Raw genomic sequence first — 23,744 nt, 5'->3', positions numbered from 1 at the left:
AAGAATCCCGAACAAAAAATACTATTTAGTAAAGTATCATACGATTGTTATATAATAACATATCAACATTTTTCAATTGTATAACAGTCATTTACCAATCTGCTACATAGTATTAGTATTAGTCATACCACGGACATTTTTCGTATCCTTTTCTAGTCAATCAAGAGCCTCGAAAAATCCAACCCCAAATCTCTCCGTCACCATAGTGAAACCAATTTATTTCTACCAAATCATACTTCAACATATTCATAAAGGGTAATTACAACATTTTTATTTTACAAATTATCTCAACATGCATGCTGTCATGCTGAAATAATAATCTTTACCAAGTTGATGTAACTGTTTCAACCAATCCTTGATTTTTTTTTTTTTTTCTTTTTTCTTTTAATAAAGGCCAGTTCAAGAGTTAATTAGAACTTGAAACTACCACATCAACTATTAAAAATGTAATACATAGTATTATTCTATCCGCCTAACTTCCACTTTCTTCGATTCCTTCAAAACTCGGCTTTTCTCTCTCTGCACCACCCATCTTTTTTATTGTGTTCTTAATTTTTTTCATTCTTTTCAAGATACGGATAAACCCAAATGTTTAGTGAAATTGACATAACTATTTTATGAGAAATGCTTTTTTTTACTTCGTTGGTACATTTTGGGTCTATCACCATACTTTTTTTTTTTTTCTTTTTTTTTTTTTCAAATTTACCATTGGATCTGTATGATCTATATTTGAAAAATGAAGTAAGAGAGATTGACTAGAGATGTACATTTAACAAGTTCCTATTTTATAGTTTAAATTAAATTTTACATACCTAACGATGTATATATTATTATATTTTCACTATTTTCAAATACAAAAGAGAATGAGATCAATTTTTTCTTAATTTAATTTATAACGGAATAGTAGCACCGGCAGTGGACAAGACAGAGGAAGGCAGCATGTCCCGGTGCACAGAAGCCACTTGTTGGAGCGTGAGGCCCATGCGCCGACAGTGGTGATTGGGGGGTCATCGGGGAACGCCAAAAGAGGTTGGCGACAGCAGGGAGGGGAGGAGGAAGGCTTCACGTGCTGCGTAAGGCGTGAAGCGCGTCAACACGTGGTGATCGAACGACAGCACAGCTAATGGCATTTGGAAGCAGAGGGACCCAGGATCACGGTGGAGTGGAGCATTTGTGGGTGTGGCTTCCTGTAATTGACAGATCTGATTTTTTTTAAATCAAATCCAAAAAATTCATAAAGTTTGCGGATCCAGGGTTGAGGACAACGTAAGGGTGCTGAAACCTAGCACCTAGCGGTTGTGGAGGGGCTGATGGTGCTGCTGAACAAATATAAGACCTCAAAAGATGCGGATAGGACCTCCAAATAGGCAAGAAATGGAGAGGAAAGGGCAGAGAGGAGGGCTTTGTTTGAGGAGAGAGAAGAGAGCTTTTTTGGATAAAGGTTTTTGTTGTTTGGTGCCAATTAAATGATATCAAGTCTTAAGTTTGAGTCGTTTATGAAGCTATAAAGAATTATGGGAATGAATAATTGATCCGATTTGGATCAAATGCATACGGTGTCGATGTTAATCTAAAATCTTCTAAAGTGTTAATGAATTAAACTGCTTTATATTTGGTAAGAAGTCTTGATCTAATTAAGAATATAGTTAATTGGTGTAATTGGTTTATTGTTTTTTTCTTTCGATATGATAATATTAGTGTAAAAGTATTGGGTATTGGTGGAAGAAATTAGTAAAATTTAAGACTGCACGTGACAGCGAAATAAAGCTCACCAAATTATTGAGAGGCTTTTTTTTTTTTTTTTTAAAGAAATATTGAGAAGCTTTTAATTGGGTATCAATTTCCTCGAATAAAATGATGTGAGAGAGACAGCGAAGTATGAGAAACACCCACCAAGCAGGCAATTATTAAATACGACATTACTCTTGCGAAATTTCATAATTACCTTGAATGATAAGACAAAAATTAGTAACCGAGCTGAATTAAAATTTTTTGAAACATTAAGGGGTTTACTGTCAATTTTTAAATATTGGAGTTTGAATTGAAAAACGGGATAAAGTGAATTTAACCAAATAACTAATTAGGAGTGTAAACACGGGCAGGGGTCTGCATCCGCTATCCGCAACTATTCACTATTTGTTATCTACCATCCAAACATGCATATGCGGATGTAGTTAACAAAAATAATTATTTGCATATGCATATGTGGATGCCAATTTTAGGGTACGTAAACTTTTATATAAATATATTGAAAAAAAAAACCCACAAATTGACGGCCGTTTGCAAGAATGCCTCATAATGTTCAAAATGTACTAAAGTAGTTCATCAAACTATTAAAGTGTGTCAAAAAATTCACATATTTTTTTACATTCCTATAATACCCCTAATCTTTTAATAACTAAAAAAAAAAATTGATGGTTTACTTTAGCCCCTTTTAAACATCATGGAGCTCTTTAAAAAGCGTCTATTAGTTTAAATGGCTTTTCTATATTTTTTCCATATATTTGACAGAACTTTGTTACTCAACTTACTTGGTTCAATAAATTATTTTCGTCCAATTAACCGAACGTGTTCCTTTCAGTGGGGCCGAATCGAACCTTTTTGTCAATATTTGGATCCAATTATCATTTGACTTTCTTGGTACAAGTTCCGTTTGGAATTAAAAATTGGAGCTAAAACATATTAAACAACAAGGAAATTCAAGAAACAGGCATATTATTTTTTTGTTACTTTTGTTTAAATTCCATAGCTTTCTTTATCCTAACTCACCAAAAATGTACTGCTTTAGATAATTATTTTCTTTTTACTTTTTCTCTGTTTTTCAATCTCCAGGTGTTAAGTGGTGATCTATAACATGATATCAGACCGACTAGGCAAGACATAATAACAGAGTGAAAAGGCAGTACCTGAGAGAAGAAGACAAAGAGGCACAAGATTTTGACGGCAACAAATGCACATCTGATAGGTGTCAGATATCTACTTCTAGACCACTTCTGCAGAACTTGCTCCCTCTTCTCCAATGGTATACGAGAAAAGCTGTGAATGAAAGGCCATTCCTCACAAAAACAAAGAGATCCACAAAGCAACAAGCTACCCAATCTAGTGGCCAGCAGCCATAAAACCACTCTCACTAATATCAGATATTCTTTTAATGCCCTCTTCACTAAAAGCTCTGCAACCTGTTCGATCTCATTCCAATATCACAAGGAAAAAAAATAAAATTAACTTCTACTTGACAATTGACTGTAAAGAGACAGACAGAGAGAGAGAGAGGGAGAACCTGATCAGGGATTGGAGTTTGAGACCCAGAAGCTTTGCAGAAGGACTGCAAAACATTGCTGGGTTGGTATTCCTCTCCCTCCAAAGAATTGGATGGCAAAGAGGGTAATATAGTCTCACAAATGCTACCCAGTGATTGCATCTCAGCTGCTGTAAACGTATGACTGTATTTGCTCTCTCCTCTTCTCCCTCCCCTCAACAGAGGATGGCTCTTTCTTCTCATGTTTCTAATTCTCTGTGTGTCTCTCTCCTTCGCAGTTGGGTCTGTAACTCTAATAAAGGGAGTTTTATATAGATGAGTTGTACTCTTCGAAAGGGAACCTATTGACGTAAGGATATACACTTAGATTTATTATATTAATTATATTTTGTAAGGGTAAAACTAAACTAACAAGAAAAGAAATCAATCCCCTCTATCTACCGTCTTCTATCTAATTCATAATGTCTTCTAAATATCTCTATAAATTATCAAGGCCTTTCAAGCCTACAAAAAGAAAAAACAAAAATAACCCTAGGGCCCATCCGGGACCCGACCAAGACCCCGTTGAGACCCGACATCAGAAAATGTTTTTAAGGAAAAAAAATTTCCTAGGAAATGATTTCCTGAAAAAAAAAAAAAAAAAAAAAAAAAAAAAATTCCTGTTTTTCATTCAATCATATTAAAATCTAAATTATAAAAATGTCTCAATCGGGTCCCGGTGGGGTCCCTATAAGGTCTAGGCGAGCTTCCATGGGGTCCCGGCCATTTTGATAATTTAGAGTTTAATATGATTGAATGAAAATTATATATATATATAAAATTTTCGTGCATGCTAAACACTGTAAAATATTTTTCAATGGACCATTTTCCGACGAAAAATATTTTACGTCAAACCAAACAAAGCCTTAAACAAAAATTGAAGGGGGAGAAACCTCCTTCTGTGAGAGAGAGAGAGAGGGCTTGAAGCTTGAAGAGAGGAGCTTGGTGGAAAGACTTCTCTCCCTTTTACGTTTGACATATGTTAAGTATTTGAGGCTATTGTTTAGTTTTTAATGACTTTTAGAGTGTAGTGATTTGTTAATTAGTATGTTCATCATTTTTGCGTTTTAATGAAATATCGATGTTAAGATTGGTGTTGAGTTGTTTTTTTGATGAAATAGATAAAGCTTGTAATGGGGTTTTAGCAATGTTGATGGTGAGTTTAGCGGCCGGGGTATATTGAAGTTGTGACTTGTGTTGTTAATGTATTTTAGAGTGTTGATTTTTTGCTGAGTATTTATGAATATTTTTGTTCGAATGTAAAAATGGCAAGTGTTTTTTATATATGTTGAAGGTGATGTGTTCAAATGGTGGTGAGTTAGTTTAATGAAGTGTAGTAGTGTAAGAGTTGAAGGAAACTTAATTGTTATGATATATATATATATTCTATGTTATGGAAATATTATGATTTACATTATTACGGTACGGTATGCAAGCCATGTTATGAAAACTACGTTTGTGAATTTTATGTTTTACAAGAAATATGTAAAAATTTTGCGGGTTGATAAGAATTTACATTATCATTAAAAATAAAAAAAAATGAATATATAACATTTGCTAATTACCAGATTATGATCATGAGCAAAATTAGGAGGATGGGTTCTCCTGATGATCATGTGGTGTAGCAACATGTAGTTATCCAAGAAGATGGTGTGGGCCGGGTGGTGATGTACGTGATGCTTTGCTCCATAGCAAGTTGCACAGAGATGGTAGGTGTGGCCAACGCTGTCGAAGCATTGGAGGCACGTAAAATAAAGTCCCAGCAGCCGATATCCGCGCCTGTGGCACCAAACATAACGGGTTTTCAGGATGTAGTACAACGTAAGGAATTCATGGAATTCCAATAAACCGTTCCTGTTGGTGTCCAACGCATAGAAAAGATTCGGGTCTATATTGTAGCCTCGTTGCCTGAAGAATAAGACCAACTCTGCCATGGTCACTCCGCCGCTCCCGTTCATATCCATGGACCGGAAAGCTTCAACCGCTAGACGCTGAAGTTCCGGGGAGGCATTGTAATAGTAAGCTTCAGCGGCCTGCTTTAATTCCTCCATTCCGATCGATGTCAAGGCCTCTGAGGTTTCAACCACTGAAAATTTAACCCCTTTTCGAACTAAAATAGAAAGGATAGTCAGTCTGTGTCAATTTGTTTTTCTTTCAAACTCGGCGTGCTGCATTTTTTTTTGTCGAGAAATTAAAAGAGAAAAGATTTACGGTGGAAAATACCCAAAGGACCCACAGGTAGTGGCGGAGCCAGACGTTTTAGAATGTAGGGCCGTAAAAAAAAAAATTCACGTCTTAAAATTTTTTTTTTTGCATCCTAAAAATTTTTTTCGCACTGAAAATTTGGTAATTCACACAATATATACATCACGAAAAAAATATCTATAAAAGTTCATAAATATGTGCTCAAATTGATATATTAGAAATATAACATGTCGGCACTACATCAAAAAGACATAAATACAAAAAAGTGTCTAGAACTGCACTTTACGGTCTTTTAAAAGTATAAAATCATCAAGTATCGAATCTAAATCGAAGCTCTCAGCAATTGCCCTTTCAATATAAAGAACTAAACTATTTGCAAGAAAATTATTCTCTATTTTGTTGCATAGTCGTGTTTTAACAATTTTCATTGTTGAAAATGCTCGTTCAGTAGTTGTTTTTTTTTTTTTTTTTTTTGAAGAATCAGTAGTTGTTGTAGACACTGGAAGAGTCAAAATAAGACGAATTAATCTATCAATAAGATAGTATGTATTTGATTTTTCTGTCTTTGCCAATCCTTGGCATAATTCTGCAATAGAAGACAAATTTTGTAATGTCGGATCAGGCCATTTGTAAACTAAATTCATTTTGTAAACTAAATTTGTGCTCCTGAAAGTTCATTTTGTAAACTAAATTTTTTTTTTTTTTTTTAACGTGGAGGGGCCAGCTGCAGCGCATTGGGCCCAATTTAAAAAAAAAAAACAAATCAACTTTTAGGAGAATGGAGAGGTCCTATTTAAAAATAATAATAAAAAAATATATATATCTCAATAAATTAATGCCGATCTACAGCCTAGTGCTGAAAGTGTGAATTTTTTTTAAAAAAAAAAACCTTTTTCTCAATAAATTAATGTTCATCATTAATTTTTTTTTTCAAAACTTCTTTGGTGGGCACGGCCACCTCTAGCATTACGTGACTCCACCACGCTCACAGGATGGTCGCGCCCAACCCCGATGCCCTCAGGGTGCCCGCCACCCCAAAATGAAACAGGGTGGTGCATGTGGCCACCCCCAACCTCTTTTGTGGGTGGCCGACCACTTTATTTTTTATTTTTTAAAGTTTAAAATAAAATAAAAAATAATTTGGGTGTTTTTAAAAAAATGTATTACATTCCTTAAAGAATAATTATTCTTCTCATTTTTTAAAAAAATATCTATTTCCCTATGTATCAAACAGGGACTTAAAAGAGAAAAAGTTTTTTATTTTATTTTATTTGAATAATAAGTGATTAATATAGTATAAAAGTAATTGTCCAAGAGCCAAGTCCAAGTCTTCTAATGATAGGGCCAAATCTTTTAAGGAATAGGATCATCTCCGGTCCATTTTAGACTTGAGAATATCCAGTTAATGGTTAGGAGAGAGATCCTGATGTCATAAATGAGACATCTATCATATTAATAAAAAATATATATATTATATATATTTTAATAATAATAAAAAATTAAAAAAAAATAATAATAAGGAGTGGCTAGCTACCCACAAGGGCCAAATAAAATAAAATAAAATAATTGGGCCCTTGGGGTGGCCGATCCACCCCCAAGGACCATGAGAGTAGTTCCGGCCACCTCAGACCGGCCCTGGGGTTGGCTTCGGCCACCCCATGGCCCTTGGGGGTGGATCAGCCAACACCAAGTGCCAAATCTTTTTTTTTTTTTCATTTGGCCCTTGGAGGTGGTTCGGGTGGGCGGTCACCCCTTAATTTTTTTTTTAAAAAAAATTTATTATTTTGTTTTTTTAATTATTTTTAAAATATATAATATTTTTTTATTAATAGGACGTATGTCCTATTTATGGTCTCAAGATCTCTTTAAAGAGATCCTGACTATTAACTGAATATTTTATAGTTCAAAATGGATCGAAAAGGATCCAATTCCGTCTTCTAATGGGTAGGCCAAGCTTTTTTAATTGGCGGAGCCAAACAATTAAAGTTTCACCTTCTAATGTAAGATTTCAAAAGATCATGAGGGGACAATAGTCCATGCCAACCCCTCTCCCAGTCTGTCTATGATAATAATAGTCATGTGGCTAAAATGACATCAATGTGTCAATTTGTGTTTTTCTTTCCAAGTTGGTATGCAAGTTTTTTTTTTCTTTTTTTTTCTTTTTGCAAAATGCTACAAATTATTCTGTTAATAACATTCATTGTACATCTTTATACAATTTTGCAAATGAACCATTGGACTTTTGGGACCCACAAGTACAATGTTTTTTTTTTTTTTTTTTTCTAATTGAATATGGAAAATGGTTACAGGGGGGGATCATTCTCATTCTTGATCCAAAAGGAATAGAGAATGTGCGATCCTAAAAACAAAAATGGGGTGTGCTCTCAAACAACAGACCCAAAATAAACTAAAACAGTGCTGAAATAATTACAAATGATAGGAAATTGGTCAAACAAGTGACCTGGTCCTATCAAGGGACCGCACAAAGAAGTTACAGAAACAAAATTGGTACAAATTAAGGCGAACCTATCTGAGCTCCCACTTGAAACCAACAACATCCACTGGAAGATAGATGAAGCCGAAGATGCACTGTCAAAGTCTGAATCAGGGACTGTAGAAGAGTGAGGTACCAACACAAATTCAGTAATAAAAGTCTCTGCATCTGGATCTAACCAATGCAGCACAAGGAGACAATAACCCATAAAAAAAATAATAAAATAAAAAAATAAACAAAACAACCAACAAGAAGCAACAACAATCGCGGCACGGAAGATGGAGCTCACTGGATGGCGAGTGCAAGACACACTCTGGCAAGTGCGAGCCACGCTCCAGAGAGTGGAGCCCACACGCCAAGCGTGGTGGATGGAACTGTGCGAGGCGGGCGATGACACAGAGCTGGGATGACAACGAGCACAATGGATAGGCGAGTGGGCAGAAGAAACTGGTGGAATAGAGTAGATCTAATTTTCAAAAAACTAGATCTAAAAACACCAACATCTTTGAGAAGAGGACAAGTGGTGTGGTAGTGGCATGGATGACGGTGACGGAGCGAAGGAGGCTAAGCGGAGGGAAAAAAAATGGCCAGAGCTTCTGGTCTGGTCGAGAAGAACTAAAAAAAGGGCAAAGAACTTGACAGAAAACAAAGGAAGAAAAGAGGAAAGAGGGGAGGAGGAGAGGAAAAAGATCCATTCCTCCTCCCCTAGAAACCCTCACAAGAAAGTGGAAAACCCTCATAGAGGAGGTTGGAAACCCTCACAAAGGAGGTGGAATTTGACTATAAGGACTAAATTGTTTTTTTGGCATACCTCATGAACCTTTGAATTCATTTTAATACCACATGGATTTAATTGTAAATTAAACAAACTATAAGGACTAATTTTGTATTTTTTTTTTCCTTTCTTTTATTTGAATAATAATAAGTGATTAATATAATATAAAGGTAATTGTCCAACAGCCAAGTCCAAGTCTTCTTTTTTTCTTTTCTTTTTTTGACACGTCCACACAAGGGAGGGGAGAGGGAATTCCAACTAGTGACATTCGCTTCATAAGGACTTGTTCCCTACCAATTGAGTTACCCCTTAGGGACCCAAGTCTTTTAATGATAGGGCCAAGTCTTTTAATGGGTAGGCCAAGCTTTTTTTAATGGGTAGGGGCAATCAATTAAAATTTCACCTTTTAAGGTAAGATTTCAAAAGATTACGAGGGGACAATGGTCCATAGCAACCCACCTCCCAATCTATCTATGATAGTAGTAGTCATGTGACTAAAATGACATTGGACTAAAATGACATTAATGTGTCAATTTGTGTTTTTCTTTCCAAGTTGGTATGCAAATTTTTTTTTTTAAAAAAAAAAAAATGCTACAAATCATTCTAGTTAATAACATTCACTGTACACCTTTATACAGTATTTTGGCAAATTATCTATTGGACTTTTGGGACCTACAAGTACAATCGCTGATTTGCAAAAGAGATGAACCACAAATGAACATCAGAACGATGTGTAATATATCTTCTTCTTTTTTTTTCCTGAGCTATACTTATTTTTTTTTCCAACCATGTTTAACTCATTTTTACATTAAACCCTAGCCGATTTTGACTAATCATTGGCCGACTTTTTTGTTAGTAAATTAAATAACAAATTAGAATTAGATATTAATCCGTTGTCTAATAAGGAAAGCCAAAATCTTTTATGACATTCGAAATCTTATTCCGCAACGCATGTTCTAAGAACTGTTCATGTGAGCAGAACGACACTGTGACGATACTTTTGGGGGTTAAAGGTATTCTCCACTAATTTTTATTATACACCAAAAACATGTCCTCTTGATATTGGAATAGCATGCTTCAATTAACAACTACCAAAGTGATTGGTCCTAGTAAGCTTCCAAGGAATGATATTTTGAATAACCATTTACTTCTTTTTTTACTGTCAAATAAAATTTTATTCATAAAAAATAAAAATAAAAAGAGTACAATATATGCATCCAATCATCAACACAAAGTGTGCGTGTGTGTTCTGCGTAGATGCAGATCGTGTGTATGATAAAAGAACAATAAGAGGAATGAAGAAGCTTTAGAAGGGTACTTTTTGTATGGACTCGGCTATTTTCTTTGAAAGGCAGTAAGCAGTTGACTGAATGGTGATCATGGGATTGACACCAACAGCACTTGGCAGAACACTAGCATCACAAACGAAGAGGCCTTTTGCTTCCCAACTTTCCCCATTCACATCAACCGCTCCTTCTTTGTCATCAATCCCCATTCTACAGCTACCCATTTGATGGGCAGAGGTAAGTGGTGTCCAATTCTCTACAAGTGACAATGGCCCTTCTGCAGTAGACACCGTGTCCAGAAACATCTCCACTTCTTTTTCGCTAATTCCTTTGCATTTGAGTCTCTGACCGTCACTTCGATGGGTGCCCACCTCAACAGCCCCGGCTGTTACCAAAATTCTCAATGCCTGCTTTAACCCAGCCCTGAGGTTTTCTCTGTCTGATGCATCAACTCTGTAGTTTATCCTTCCCTCCACCCTAACATCTCCAGAGCCCGAGTCTCTAATTATGGTAATCAAATGAGCAGTTCTTGCATACTTCACCATCCTTTTCTTTATGTCTAGGCCAGATTCCCAAGGACATAAAACGGCAAATGATGCCGGCCCTAATGCTGGAGTTTCTATAATGGCTCTTACAATATTTGAGTCTTCTCCTACCACCTTGTGGACCGATGTGATTATTCCACCCTCGTAGCTTTTACCCTTGAGCATTGTATTTGATTCTGGAAAGTATCCCCAGGCCATAACAACAGGGTGGAGATGAAGGTTGCGGCCAATGTTACGGTTCTTCAATCCGCTAGATATCATTAGAGGTGGTGTTAAAAGAGCCCCACATGCAGAGATGGTTACTTTGGCCTCAATCTGCAGCATTTTTGTGATGTTTTTGGTCACAGTCTTTGCTACAACTCCCCTGCATTTCTTTGCTCGTTTGCTTCCACTCTTGTTCTCTTCAAGAATGAATCTCTCAGCTTTACATCCTGTTATGATCACTGCACCATGATCCACTGCATCCACAAGCCAAGTAGAATCAGTCCCTTTTTTGTCCCCTTTTGCACAACCATAACCACAAGATCCACAATAGTGATTCTCGGATGAATTTCGTGGCACATAATCAACTTTAAGACCTAAATTCTCACACCCTTTTCGCAATACTTGGTTTTGGAAACCCTCCTCCACACAATTCTCTGTTACACCAATTCTCAAACACACAGTATCCATTGCAGAACGATATTCAGGGCCCCCAAACAGTGGGATCTTGCAGTCCTCAGCCCATTCCCGAAGCACTTCATCCGGAGTTTTGATAGATGCTGACCAATTAACAGCAGAGCCACCACCAACAGTTGAACCTGCCATAATAATCTTTCCCCCATCCGTAGACGGAAGGAGTCCTCCTGCTTCATATAGTTGCTCCCAGGCAGGGCCTTCTAAAGAAGAATAATCAGAAGCAGTGAAATAGTTCCCTTTCTCAAGAACAATGACCTTGTGGCCTGAACATGCAAGCACAGCAGCTGCAACACCTCCTCCACACCCAGAGCCAACAACTACAACATCACATTCGATTTTGAAGAGGTTGTCCCTGGGGTCTAGTCTAGCTTTAATACCTTTCTGGGCAAGGGAATGCACAAGTGTTAACTCAGTTTCGTGCATAGTTTCTACCATTCCCTTCTCAAGAGGCCTTTTTTGAGGGACTTCAGAAGGGTCCTCATCATTGTCCACGTGATATCCAATGGCTTCCCATGCGGGGTTTTCACCATTTTCATCCACCTGAAGAATGAAACGACATAAGGGAATGATGAATACGCTCAAACAAGAATCACAACTCATAAACCAAACAAAAAATACTATTTAGTAAAGTATTATATGATTGTTATATAATAACATATCAACATTTTTCAATTGTATAACAGTCATTTAGCAATCTGCTACATAGTATTAGTATTAGTCATACCACCAACATTTTTCATATCCTTTTCCAATCAATCAAGAGCCTCGAAAAATCCAACCCCAGATCTCTCCGTCACCATAGTGAAACCAAATTATTTCTACCAAATCATACTACAACTTATTCGTAAAGGGTAATTACAACATTTTTATTTTACAAATTATCTCAACATGCATGCTGATATAATAATCTTAACCAAGTTAATGTAACAGTTTCAACCAATCCATGAATTTTTTATTTTATTTTTTCTTTTTAACAAAGGCCGGTATTAGAACTTGAAACTACCACATCAACTAATAAAAATGTAATACATAGCATTATTCTATCCACCTAACTTCCACTTTCTTCGATTCCTTCAAAACTCGGCTTTTCTCTCTCCACACCACCCATCCTTTTTATGTGTTCTTAATTTTTTCATTCTTTTCAAGATACGGATAAACTCAAATGTTTAGTGAAATTGAGACAACTATTTTATGAGAAATGCCTTTTTTTTACTTCTTTGGTACATTTTGGGTCCATCACCATACATTTTTTTTTTTTGTTCAAATTAACCATTGGATCTGTATGATTCATATTTGAAAAAAGATGTAAGAGAGATTGACCAGAGATGTACATATAATAGGTTCCTATTTTATAGTTTAAATTAAATTTTACATACCTAACGATGTATATATTATTATATTTTCACTATTTTCAAATAAGAAAGAGAATGAGATCAATTTTTTCTTAATTTAATTTATAACGGGATAGTAGCACCGGCGGTGGACAAGACGGAGGAAGGCGGCGTGTCCCGGTGCATGGAAGCCACTTGCTCGCGCGTGAGGGCCATACGCCAGCAGTGGTGGCTGGGGGGTCACCGGGGAACACCAAAAGAGGTCGGCGGCAGCAGGGAGGGGCAGAGGAAGGCTTCACGCGCTGTGCAGGGCGTGAAGCGCGTATAGACCACGCCCCGACGCGTGGTGATGCGAAGGCACAGCTGATGGCGACTGGAAGCAAAGGTTCCTAGGATCACGGTGGAGTGGCGTGTTTGTGGGTGTGGCTTCCTGTAATTGACAAATCTGATTTTGAAAAAATCAAATCCAAAAAATTCATAAAGTTTGCGGATCCGGGGTTGAGGACAACGTAAGTGGGCTGAAACCGGGCGACTAGCGATGGAGGAGGGGCTGATGGTGCTGCTGAACAAATATAAGACCTCAAAAGAGGCGGATAGGACCTCCAAGAAGGCAAGAAATGGAGAGGAAAGGGGAGGGAGGACCGTTTTGTTTGAGGAGAGATAAAGGTTTTCTTTTATACAGTAATTTTGCTCTCATTATGAGGATTTGAACAACAAAAATTTACACTTGCTTATTAAATGAGCTTAATTAATATATGTTCAGTTTGACCAATATAAATTTGTATAGAGTCACCTAACTTTTTATTATTATTATTTTTATAGTATTGTTTATAATCTTATAATAAGAAAAAAGAGAATATATATAAGAGAGTGAGAGAAAGAATTAAAAAATTAATGTAGGAATCGGATTGTATTGACATTTTGTAATGAGATCATCATTAACATAGTTTTTAAAAGATTATGTGCTACATGAAGGGCACTTATACTTGCAATAATCGTAAGTGAAATGAAAAGGGCTATTTTTATAGTAAAAATATTATGTTGTTTTATTCAATGAGAAAAGATTGCTTGAGTTAAAATTACATCAAGCTTGTTTATTATAAGACAAATTAATAACCAATTAAATGATATCAAGTCTTAAGTTTGAGTCGTTTATGAAGCTAGAAAGAATTATGGGAATGAATAATTGATCCGATTTGGATCAAATGCATGCGATGTCGATGTTAATCTAAAATCTTCTAAAGTGTTAATGAATTAAACTGCTTTATATTTGGTAAGAAGTCTTGATCTAATTAAGAATATAGTTAATTGGTGTAATTGGTTTATTGCTTTTTTCTTTCGATATGATAATATTAGTGTAAAAGTATTGGGTATTGGTGGAACAATTAATAAAATTTAAGACTCTGACAGCGAAATAAAGCTATTCGAATTATTGAGAGGCTTTTCAGTTTTCACTGCATATCAATGTCCTCGAATAAAATGAAGTGAAAGAGACAACGAGGTACGAGAAACACCCACCAAGCAGGCAATTATTAAATACGACATTACTTTTGTGTAATTTCATTAATTACTCTGAATGTTTTTTTATTTTTAATTTTTATTCAATTAAACAAAAATTAATAACGAAATGTGTAAATATAAAATTTTTAAAATATTAAAAGATATATTGCCAATTTTTAAATATTGGAGTTCGAATTGAAAAATAAAAGTAAAGTAAATTTAACCCAAATAACTAATTAGGGGTGTAAACACAGGCAGGGATGGATATTAACTACCCGCATTCACTATCCGTAACTATTCAGTATTCGTTATCCACTATCCACACATGCATATGCGGATGTAGTTAACAAAAATCATTATTTGCATATGCATATGTGGATATCGATTTTAGGGTACATAAACTTTTATTAAAATATATTGGGGGAAAATATAAAAAAAAAAAAAAAAAAACCCACAAACCAACCGTCGTTTGCAATAAAGCTTTGTAATATTCAAAATGTATTAAAGTAGTTCATCAAATTACTAAAGTATGTCAAAAGAACCACATCTTTTTTATATTCCTATAATACCCCTAATCTTTTAGTAACTAAATAAAAAATTTGATGGTCTACTTTACCCCTTTTTAAACAAGGTGAGGACTCTTTAGGAAAACGAGTATTAGTTAGAAGGGCTTTTTTATATATATTTTTTCCATATATTTGACCGAACTTTGTTACTCAACTTAGTTCAATAAATTATTTTCGACCGAACGTGTTGCTTTCAGTGGGGCCGAATCGAACCTTTTTGTCAAAATTTGGATCCAATTTGTCAATATTTGGATCCAATTATCATTTGACTTTCTTGGTACAAGTTCCGTTTGGAATTAAAAATTGGAGCTAAAACATATTAAACAACAAGGAAATTCAAGAAACAGGCATATTATTTTTTTGTTACTTTTGTTTAAATTCCATAGCTTTCTTTATCCTAACTCACCAAAAATGTACTGCTTTAGATAATTATTTTCTTTTTACTTTTTCTCTGTTTTTTCAATCTCCAGGTGGTAAGTGGTGATCTATAACATGATATCAGACCTACTAGGCAAGACATAATAACAGAGTGAAAAGGCAGTACCTGAGAGAAGAAGACAAAGAGGCACAAGATTTTGATGTAAACAAATGCACATCTGACAGGTGTCAGATATCTACTTCTAGACCACTTCTGCAGAACTTGCTCCCTCTTCTCCAATGGTATACGAGAAAAGCTCTGAATGAAAGGCCATTCCTCACAAAAACAAAGAGATCCACAAAGCAACAAGGTACCCAATCTAGTGGCCAGCAGCCATAAAACCACTCTCGTTAATATCAGAGATTCTTTTAATGCCCTCTTCACTAAAAGCTCTGCAACCTGTTCGATCTCGTTCCAATATCACAAGGAAAAAAAATAAAATTGACTTCTACTTGACAATTGACTGTAAAGAGACAGAGACAGAGACAGAGACAGAGAGAGAGGGCGAACCTGATCAGGGATTGGAGTTTGAGACCCAGAAGCTTTGCAGAAGGACTGCAAAACATTGCTGGGTTGGTATTCCTCTCCCTCCAAAGAATTGGATGGCAAAGAGGGTAATATAGTCTCACAAATGCTACCCAGTGATTGCATCTCAGCTGCTGTAAACGTATGACTGTATTTGCTCTCTCCTCTTCTCCCTCCCCTCAACAGAGGATGGCTCTTTCTTCTCATCTTTCTACTTCTCTCTTTGTGTCTCTCTCTCCTTCGCAGTTGGGTCTCTAACTCTAATAAAGGGAGTTTTATATGGATGAGTTGTACTCTTCGAAAGGGAACCTATTGACGTAAGGATATACACTTAGATTTATTACATTAATTATATTTTGTAAGGGTAAAACTAAACTAACAAGAAAAGAAATCAATCCCCTCCATCTATGGTCTACTATCTAATTTATAGTGTCTTCTAGATATCTCTTTAAATTATCAAAAAAATTGTCAAAGCCTTGCAAGCCTACCAAAAAAATAATAATAATAATCTTAAATTTTTTTTTTTTAAAAAAAAAAAAATGTTAGAAAGTCAAATAAATGAACCCAAAAAAATTTTAAAGTGACGTGGCAAGAGTTTTTAAATTAAGAAAATACAATTTTTTTTCCCTTGCCTGTTATTCATGGTCAAAACAAAAATACCCTTTTAAATTTGAAAAAAAAAAAAAAAAAAAAAAAAAAACCAAATTAGCCCCCCTTGCCAAATGGGGTAGGGTGGCAGAACCACCCTTAAATAGTAAAAATAAATAAAAAAATTGAGTGGCCATAGGCATAATTTGGTCAACTAAAAAAGTAGTTGAAAGAGGTGACCGAGCCACTTCTTGCCTAATTGAGGGTGGGACTGTGGGAGGGCCATTCCCTTTTAAGGGTTTGTTATTATAATTGTTGATGTGCAATGAACAAGAACCACAAATGATATTGAGACAGACAGCCCACCAACAGATGTAGATTCCCCAACAAATTAATCGGCTACGTTTCACGTCTGTATGTGGACCTTCTCCTGATCGGAGATGGCGGGACCCGGAGGTGGTCTAACACTTGATGAGCCTAGTTGTTACCGGTCTGTGCTTCACCGAAAAGGAGAGCACGTGAGCAATAAAGTCTGCTAAACAATCGCAAAACCTCAACTGCTAGCTGCGACATGCGTATATCGTGTAAGGTGCGTTATCATGAAGAGATGGAAGAAAAACTCTAGATTCTCCCATGCCCGGAACTCCGGCATCATATCTCTGGGTTTGTTTTCTTGTTACCAGTTTTCATGCTTTTGTTACAATTTCCTTATTTAAGCTATTTTTATATTCAATTTTAAAAATAAAGTATTACATTTAATATAAAAAAAAATATTAATCTTAATCCTTGTGTTTTAGTCACATTCAATCACACCTTCATCTCTCTTTCTCACACAAACATCCACATCGATCGTCGCTGTTGTCATTACCACCATCGACAGACTCCGAAGTGATATATCGTTAAAATCCACCATTAACCCCGTGATAGGTGGTTGAAATTGAGGGGGAAAGCAAATAAAGAGAAGATGGCAAAAGTAGTCTATTGTAGTGATGGCTAAAAGACAAAATCAGCATGTATTTTCTTTAAGAAATCGTCTACCTTAGTTGCTGCTGTGTGGAGGAACTTCAAGGACGGTTCTGGGACTGTGTTTGGAGGTTAGGGTTTGCATTCAAAACCTCTGGAATCTTCTTCTCAATTATGATTTGCCATCAAAGATTGTTGGCGAAAAATGCTACTAGTACCTTTAACTGTTTACTTTCAAGTGCTCATTACCTGACGTAATTGAAAACTATCATTGAATCTTACATATACTTTCATTTATTATTTCATCTAAGAGTGATTTTCACTGTCATGTTAAGGAATAAACACTTTGAAGTGTGTATAACGCACGCTCGTAAACATCTATATTTCTCAAAAACGGGTCTTCAAAAACAATTTTTGAGAAACATTACAAAACATGCCCTTATACTGCTGCAAGCAATTATCTGTTGAGTAATAAAACAAAAAGTACCAGTGATCCAAAGGCTCGGACAAAATGAAAAATGGCATTGAATATATAATTCATGTCGCTAAGCTGTCCCTCTACAGCAGTCTTCTCCTTTTCATCTGGTTCTTGGTATTACTAAAGTTGGAACAATCATGCCAAAGCATAGTATACAAGAAATTCACCAAGACACCTATTCCAATCTTTACACAATAAGTTCAACTTCAATAAATATAAATATGGCACATGTCATTTCAAACATCTTACAAAGCATGACAGAACAGAACGCAAAAAGCAGTACATTCTTTTGCTGATAATCCTTTTTCCCAGACAAAACAAGCAAAAGGGTTTCAGGCATGCATCATATACCTATGATAAGTGCCTCCACATAGCTGGGCGATCTCTTGATATAACGAGAGCACGAGAGGACAAGTAATCAAAGGAAGGAGAATACATGTCATCTGGACCAATGGCGTCTCTAACATTTTTAGTGCTTCCAGAATCAATGGTGAAAGACTGCAATGGATCGTCCCTCAAGGCATCAAATACAAATAGCCCCAGTCCACAAACACCCATTACAAGGCTTGAATTTCCCCATACTTGTGTTATTGCTGAGTGATGGAAGTGTGCATTGGATTCTGGCAATTCGTAAGTGCTAAATAGCCTTTGTTTGCGCAACGAGAACTGTTGCACCTGTGAAGAAGTTTGCTTTCTCCCTCTTGACCTTACATTAGAGCAGCCAAGAAAGACAGAATCTCCACGAGAGAAAACTGACTGCGCACTGACACCAAGTTTTGGTATCTTAAGACCTACACCATATGGGTGGCGGAAGTCCATAATATTAATGGAATCCGCAGTGCAGAAAACACCATCATGTCCTTCTGCTTCTGACGAACTTACTCTGCATTTACCATGTATCAACCATGTTAGACCTGGTAAAAGAAATTTGGTACAAGATCTTCATGCATTTATTTATTTACTACTAAAAGAAAATTTTAAAAAGCATTCTTACATTCATATGCTGCTAGTATTTCCACACCCATATATTATACATCATTTTGCCAAGAGAGGCAATCAATAATCAGAAGCAGATAATTATCATTTATCAGATTCAGAACAGTACTAAGACTTCAGAAAATATATCTTTAGAAGAACAAAGAAAAACATATCTCTATACGAATAAATTGATCTGAAAAAAAAAAAAAAAAAAAAAAAAAAACCATACAAACAAATAGTATAGAATGAATTGACCAAGCTACAAATGCCAAGTATGAAAAATATGGATAACAGAAAATGTAGAAGAGAAATATGATGCAAAGGGCGAGACAAAAAGTTTACTTTTATTTTATTTAGGTCCTATTCGTTAATTGGGTTATTAGCATTTAGTTTTTAGGAATCAATGGTGTTGTTTTTGGTAATTCAATAATTTGGTAGCCCTAGAGTGCTTTTGAGCTTTTCCGTAAATCCGGGTTAGGGGTTAGTCATGAGACTATGTAAGTGTGATTTTTACATCAATGGAGGCAAACTCGATGGAAGAAAATAATTGAAGAACTAATTCTTCTCTCTTTCTCTCCCCCCTCCTCCTCTCTTTCTCTTCCCCTAGCTTCTCTCTTTCTCCCCCATAGATTCTTCTCTCTTCTTTATCTCTCCTCTTTTAGGTTATTTCTCCTCTCTTTGCTCTAATTTTATTGTGTTATTTTTGTGACTATAGTGTCCTGCATCAGAATAATATCAAGGGACAAACAGTGAAGAAAGCTAAAAGAAAAGGTTGCCGCTCACCTTTGACGAACCCCACCACTTGATTCAGCATCAGTATTGTTCACATGAAGAGCAGAAATTTTCTGACCAGATGAAGACACAGATAATAGTGCTTGAGGACTTTGAGAGTTCACATCCCACACGGAGATTGCTTCTGCTTCAGCTAGAACAACTTTTCCCCTGCTTCTCCACTGTAATGGGCTTGAATAATCCATTGTTGACACAGGCTTCTGCACCTCCCATTTCATAATTTGCTCCCCATCACGGATATCAAAAATTCTCACACCTCTCTGACAGCTGGCAGTTGAGATGATAAGAGGTCCACAGGGTTTATACCACCATTGTTGATTTTCCGGGACCAGATTATCAAGAATAGAATTTCTTCTGTGCCCAATATTATTCGGTAAGGGACCAAGTACTGTTCTTGAAGTGGCTGCTCCACCCTCAAGTTGGAAAGCTTGCACATCTTTGGAGTAGAAATCCCAACAGCAAAAGCCTGGACTGATAGCATTCCCAGCAGACGCAGCCACAACATATTTTCCTGAGCAACCATCTGCACCAGGGGCACGAATTATCCAACAATCCCTCCATATACCAGGTGAGACTCCTGACGGAGGTTTGTACTCAGCCTTCTCCTGAAACAAAGATGGACCATCAGAGGACAAGAGATATCTTTAATACAGTGCTAACTCTTTGCTTATGTTCGTGCTTGCAACAATACATTCGTAAAGCCATCCAAACAAGTCATGTAATTCGTTCATATAAACATGCTTCAGGTTTATAAAGGAAGAAGAGAGAGAGAGAGAGAGAGAATTATAGTGAAAATAAATCATCAAATCAAGAACTCGAGCAAAACAATCAATATATCCAAAAAGCACATCATTGACATGCTGCATGTAGAAGTGATCTGAATTTTATTTGTTAGTATTTTTCAGTTGGAGATGGATAAAATCACTTCTAAGAGAAAAGAAATTGGCAAATCAAATCAGAATAGGTAAGTATATAAACACTTCATAGAAATGGAACAGCAACAGATAACTATATTGCACACCTCACAATTAACAATATCATAAAATGAGCAAGAACCATCATCGTGGGCAAGAAGGACCGCCTCCCCCTCAGAGATAAACCATCCTGCTGTTGAAGCCTTATGGCCAATTTCATTCAGCTGATCAATGCAAGAATCTTCTGTCTCCTCACCAATTATTGCACCCTGAATTCTCTCCTGATCATCAAAATCATCAAGTCTCTCGTCAGTTGTGAGAACTAGCTCAACATCACGCTTTCCATTGAACACATTTGAACAATCTGATACTCCCGTAGACGTATCACCATCCATTTCTTGAACTTCACAACATTCCAAACCAGCCTGCCCATCCCTTATGGTGACTTTAGTTTGCTCCGTATTCAGGGAAGCTAAGAACTCCATTGCTATAGGGTTATCATCAATGGGGCTAAACGACTTCTTATCCACCTTTAACTCACAATTTGGTCCTTCAAAATGAGGTTCGTGACTCTGAGAACCTGCTGATGTTACTTTCAGAAAAGTCCGATTTCTGAGCAACTTATGATGAGGAAAGAGTCTAGCTTCCAGTTCCTCGCTACTCAATCCTTTCACAGAACTTTTAACAGTATTAACACTATACGCTTCCTTACTCTTTTCCTTCTGAACTATAATCCTGCTCTCTCCATCACCAGCTCCTCTCGACAATCCTATTTTACCATCTGATTCGCCTCCAACATTACCAATTGCCTTCTGAATCCCTGAAATCTTGTCCTGAATATCAGAAAGTATTATCTTCGAAGAGTCCGGGTTATTCATATCCAGCATCTCCTTTGTCCGCTTAATATCCGACGCAATCCTCTTAACTTTCCCTTCCAAAAACGCAAGCTTCTCATGGAGCTTGCTTGGATACTTGTTACCATCTAACCCTTTATCTTTCGGAATCTCCAAAACCTTCCCATTATCCAAAGTGTTCTCAACACGCCCCTCCACACACAAACCAACATCATTTCCAACCTTCACGACTTCCTTATTCGACTTCAAAAACTCATCAACCCCGGCACCATCACGAACCTTTTCATCAAAAATGCGACCAACCGCACTCAATTTTATCACATTTGAGCCTAAATTAACTTTACCATTACAGTTCTCCAAACTCCTAATTTCTTTCAAATTCTTCTCATTTTCCTCCACTTTCATCTCCAAATCCTCATAAAGTCCACTCCTTTTCTCCGAGTTGACACCAATTCTACAACTTTCTTTACGATCCCTAAAAGCCCTAACCCCATTAGTCTTCCCTTCACTCCCATTCACACTCGAATCCCTAAATCCCTTTCTCTGCTTTCCACTCTCCAATCCCTTACCACCAACACTCGCACCCACCGAAACCCTCCGATCTGAGAAACCCCTAATCAACTCAGAAGGGCTAGGGCTCCTACCTCTTGGCGCCGACGACGTGGACCACCGGACTCGTGTGCCACTGTCGCTCCCGGGATCCACTGACCGGGCGGCGGCTGCGGCCTTGTCGACGCGTGGCACGGGCCGGATCACGGGTTTCTGGGCCAGGTCTCGGGTCCGAGATGCGGTCCTGGGGTTCTCTTTGCCGCAAGATGATGATCTCTGCAAACCAACGGTGGGGCTTTTTCCGGAGACCCAGATCGGGGTTAGGGCTTTGGAGGGCTTGGCAGCGACTCCGGCGCCGGTGGTTCCATGGTCCCTGAGCCGGCGAGCCGATGAAGCGGACATTTGGGGGTGTTTGTTTCGAAAAAAAATAGAATAAATTTATTTGAATATGTTATGGGCTTTCTGAGAGTAAGAAGATGAGATTTGAAAACGGAGCTTTTTGACTATAATATCATGATATGTTGAAGAAGAGAAAGATGAGGAAAAGATTTGTGTGGTTTTGGGCGGGAAATGAAATCTAGTTTTGAGTTTTGAAGTTTATCCCTCTATTTGGAGGGTTGCACCAAACCAAGGCATTTAGGAATATTCACATGTTTCTGTTTCACTTTCATATGAGGATATTTCGTGGTGTTGGATGCCCATAACAGTAATTTCAAAATTAAATTTATGGTTAAATACTAAAAATCTTCTTAGGGTTTTAACTTTTTATTTTTTATTCTCTAGATTTTTATTTTTTATTTTTATCACATACATGTGATTTTCATAAAAATGAAAATGGTACTTCCGTTAAAATTTTGTCCAGAACTTAACGAAATATCACGTCAGTACCAATCAAATTGTATTATGTGTTATATAATTACTTTTTTATTTTATTTTTTAGAATTAAAAAATTATATTTTTTCAAAAAACTTAAAAATTAAAAATTTTGGCATTTGGGGGTGGCCAGCCACCCCACCCCCACGGCCGAGCCACCCCCAAGTAGATTTTGCTAATCGTATCCAGTATTGGATCTTGTTTCCCCTTGAGCTGCGAGAACTTAGATTTAACATCTTCATCTCCAAGCTTCAAATAGAAGAACAACACTGCAAGGATGAGGATAGGAATTAGAAGGCCAACAACATGTAATATGTTATTCACTTTATCATGTTCCTCTAGTAATGGAGTCATGCCAGGTGCTCAGGTCCCGTGTCGACTGGTGTAACCAGCATGCCACCAAATCCTCCGGTCACCTTTGCACCATATAACATAAATGACTTATTAGCATCGATGGTGGACCCATCATTGATGCCAAATCCACTAGGATGGTTTAGGCCAACCCCAAAATCTCCTTGAGGTGGCTCGGCCACCCCCATCCGGTAGTGGGGTGGCTCTCCACCCCCATACCGGCTAGGTGGGGTGGCCGGGCCAACTTATAGCAAAAGGGGGTGGCAAATGGCCAGTGGGTGGGCAAAATTTTTATTTATTTTTTTAAAAAAATATAATTTTTTAATTTTTTGTTTAAATAAAAAATAATAATTATATAACATGTGGCACAATTTAATTGGTGCTAACGTAGCGTTCCGTTAAATTTTGAACAAAATTTTAACGGAAGTATCATTTCTGTCTTTATAAAAACAACAAGTACTTCTTCTGATAAAAACGAAAATCTAATGGGCAAAAAATAAAGAGTTTAAACCCTAATGGGTTTTTAAGTATTTAACCCTTAAATTTATTTAATTTTGACAACTAATTATTATAATATCTTATAACGAAAAGTGGAAATAAATTATCCAAGACAACTAACATAAATCCTTAAACATTATTGTATATCATTAATATAGACTAAGAAATTTCAAACATAAATTATGGTCAAATGTGTGTGTGGACTTTGAATCCAATGATTTCGTGATTAAGGCATAATTATTCCCTAATGGATGGTCACTATAGGACGGACATCATTTGTAGTGT

General features: G+C 36.7%; 4 protein-coding genes across 4 annotated transcripts in view; all 4 read right to left on the bottom strand.

Annotated features, from left to right (window-relative positions):
• The window catches only part of LOC132179048 (long-chain-alcohol oxidase FAO1-like), a 6,528-nt gene extending 3,023 nt beyond the window's left edge, over nucleotides 1-3,505 (bottom strand). Inside the window, exons 1-2 of the mRNA XM_059591669.1 lie at nucleotides 3,281-3,505; nucleotides 2,907-3,179 (exon numbers count right to left, since the gene is read on the bottom strand). Coding sequence (XP_059447652.1) covers nucleotides 2,907-3,179; nucleotides 3,281-3,502 — 495 coding nt within the window. The 5' untranslated portion in view covers nucleotides 3,503-3,505. The remainder of the gene's footprint in view (nucleotides 1-2,906; nucleotides 3,180-3,280) is intronic.
• Nucleotides 3,506-9,960: 6,455 nt separating this feature from the next.
• LOC132179097 (long-chain-alcohol oxidase FAO1-like) lies at nucleotides 9,961-15,903 on the bottom strand. Its single transcript, XM_059591736.1, has 3 exons — nucleotides 15,607-15,903; nucleotides 15,223-15,495; nucleotides 9,961-11,821 (listed from the first exon to the last, which is right to left on the bottom strand). The coding sequence occupies exons 1-3, from the start codon at nucleotides 15,826-15,828 to the stop codon at nucleotides 10,079-10,081; spliced, it is 2,238 nt and encodes a 745-aa protein (XP_059447719.1). The 5' UTR covers nucleotides 15,829-15,903; the 3' UTR covers nucleotides 9,961-10,078.
• A 1,933-nt stretch (nucleotides 15,904-17,836) lies between these two features.
• Nucleotides 17,837-22,345, bottom strand: LOC132179616 (KIN14B-interacting protein At4g14310-like). The gene is made up of 3 exons (XM_059592359.1): nucleotides 20,442-22,345; nucleotides 19,412-20,025; nucleotides 17,837-18,533 (listed from the first exon to the last, which is right to left on the bottom strand). The coding sequence occupies exons 1-3, from the start codon at nucleotides 22,137-22,139 to the stop codon at nucleotides 18,002-18,004; spliced, it is 2,844 nt and encodes a 947-aa protein (XP_059448342.1). The 5' UTR covers nucleotides 22,140-22,345; the 3' UTR covers nucleotides 17,837-18,001.
• A 615-nt stretch (nucleotides 22,346-22,960) lies between these two features.
• LOC132178300 (long-chain-alcohol oxidase FAO1-like) overlaps nucleotides 22,961-23,744 on the bottom strand; it is a 1,952-nt gene continuing 1,168 nt past the window's right edge. Inside the window, exon 3 of the mRNA XM_059590743.1 lies at nucleotides 22,961-23,026. Coding sequence (XP_059446726.1) covers nucleotides 22,961-23,026 — 66 coding nt within the window. The remainder of the gene's footprint in view (nucleotides 23,027-23,744) is intronic.

Source organism: Corylus avellana, chromosome ca4 (assembly GCF_901000735.1).
Source record: "Corylus avellana chromosome ca4, CavTom2PMs-1.0".
Lineage (NCBI taxonomy): Eukaryota > Viridiplantae > Streptophyta > Magnoliopsida > Fagales > Betulaceae > Corylus > Corylus avellana.
The sequence above is the reverse complement of the archived record's forward strand: the minus strand, read 5'-3'. Positions and strand labels throughout refer to the sequence as shown.

Coding starts and splice junctions, on each gene's coding strand:
- LOC132179097 (XM_059591736.1), bottom strand. CDS start 15,828: ATGAGAAGAAAGAGCCATCCTCTGTTGAGGGGAGGGAGAAGAGGAGAG. Junction 15,496..15,606: donor AAACTCCAATCCCTGATCAG/GTTCGCCCTCTC, acceptor GAGATCGAACAG/GTTGCAGAGCTTTTAGTGAA. Junction 11,822..15,222: donor TCTTTGTCTTCTTCTCTCAG/GTACTGCCTTTT, acceptor TTCATTCTTCAG/GTGGATGAAAATGGTGAAAA.
- LOC132179616 (XM_059592359.1), bottom strand. CDS start 22,139: ATGTCCGCTTCATCGGCTCGCCGGCTCAGGGACCATGGAACCACCGGC. Junction 20,026..20,441: donor ATGATATTGTTAATTGTGAG/GTGTGCAATATA, acceptor TCTTTGTTTCAG/GAGAAGGCTGAGTACAAACC. Junction 18,534..19,411: donor AGTGGTGGGGTTCGTCAAAG/GTGAGCGGCAAC, acceptor TGGTAAATGCAG/AGTAAGTTCGTCAGAAGCAG.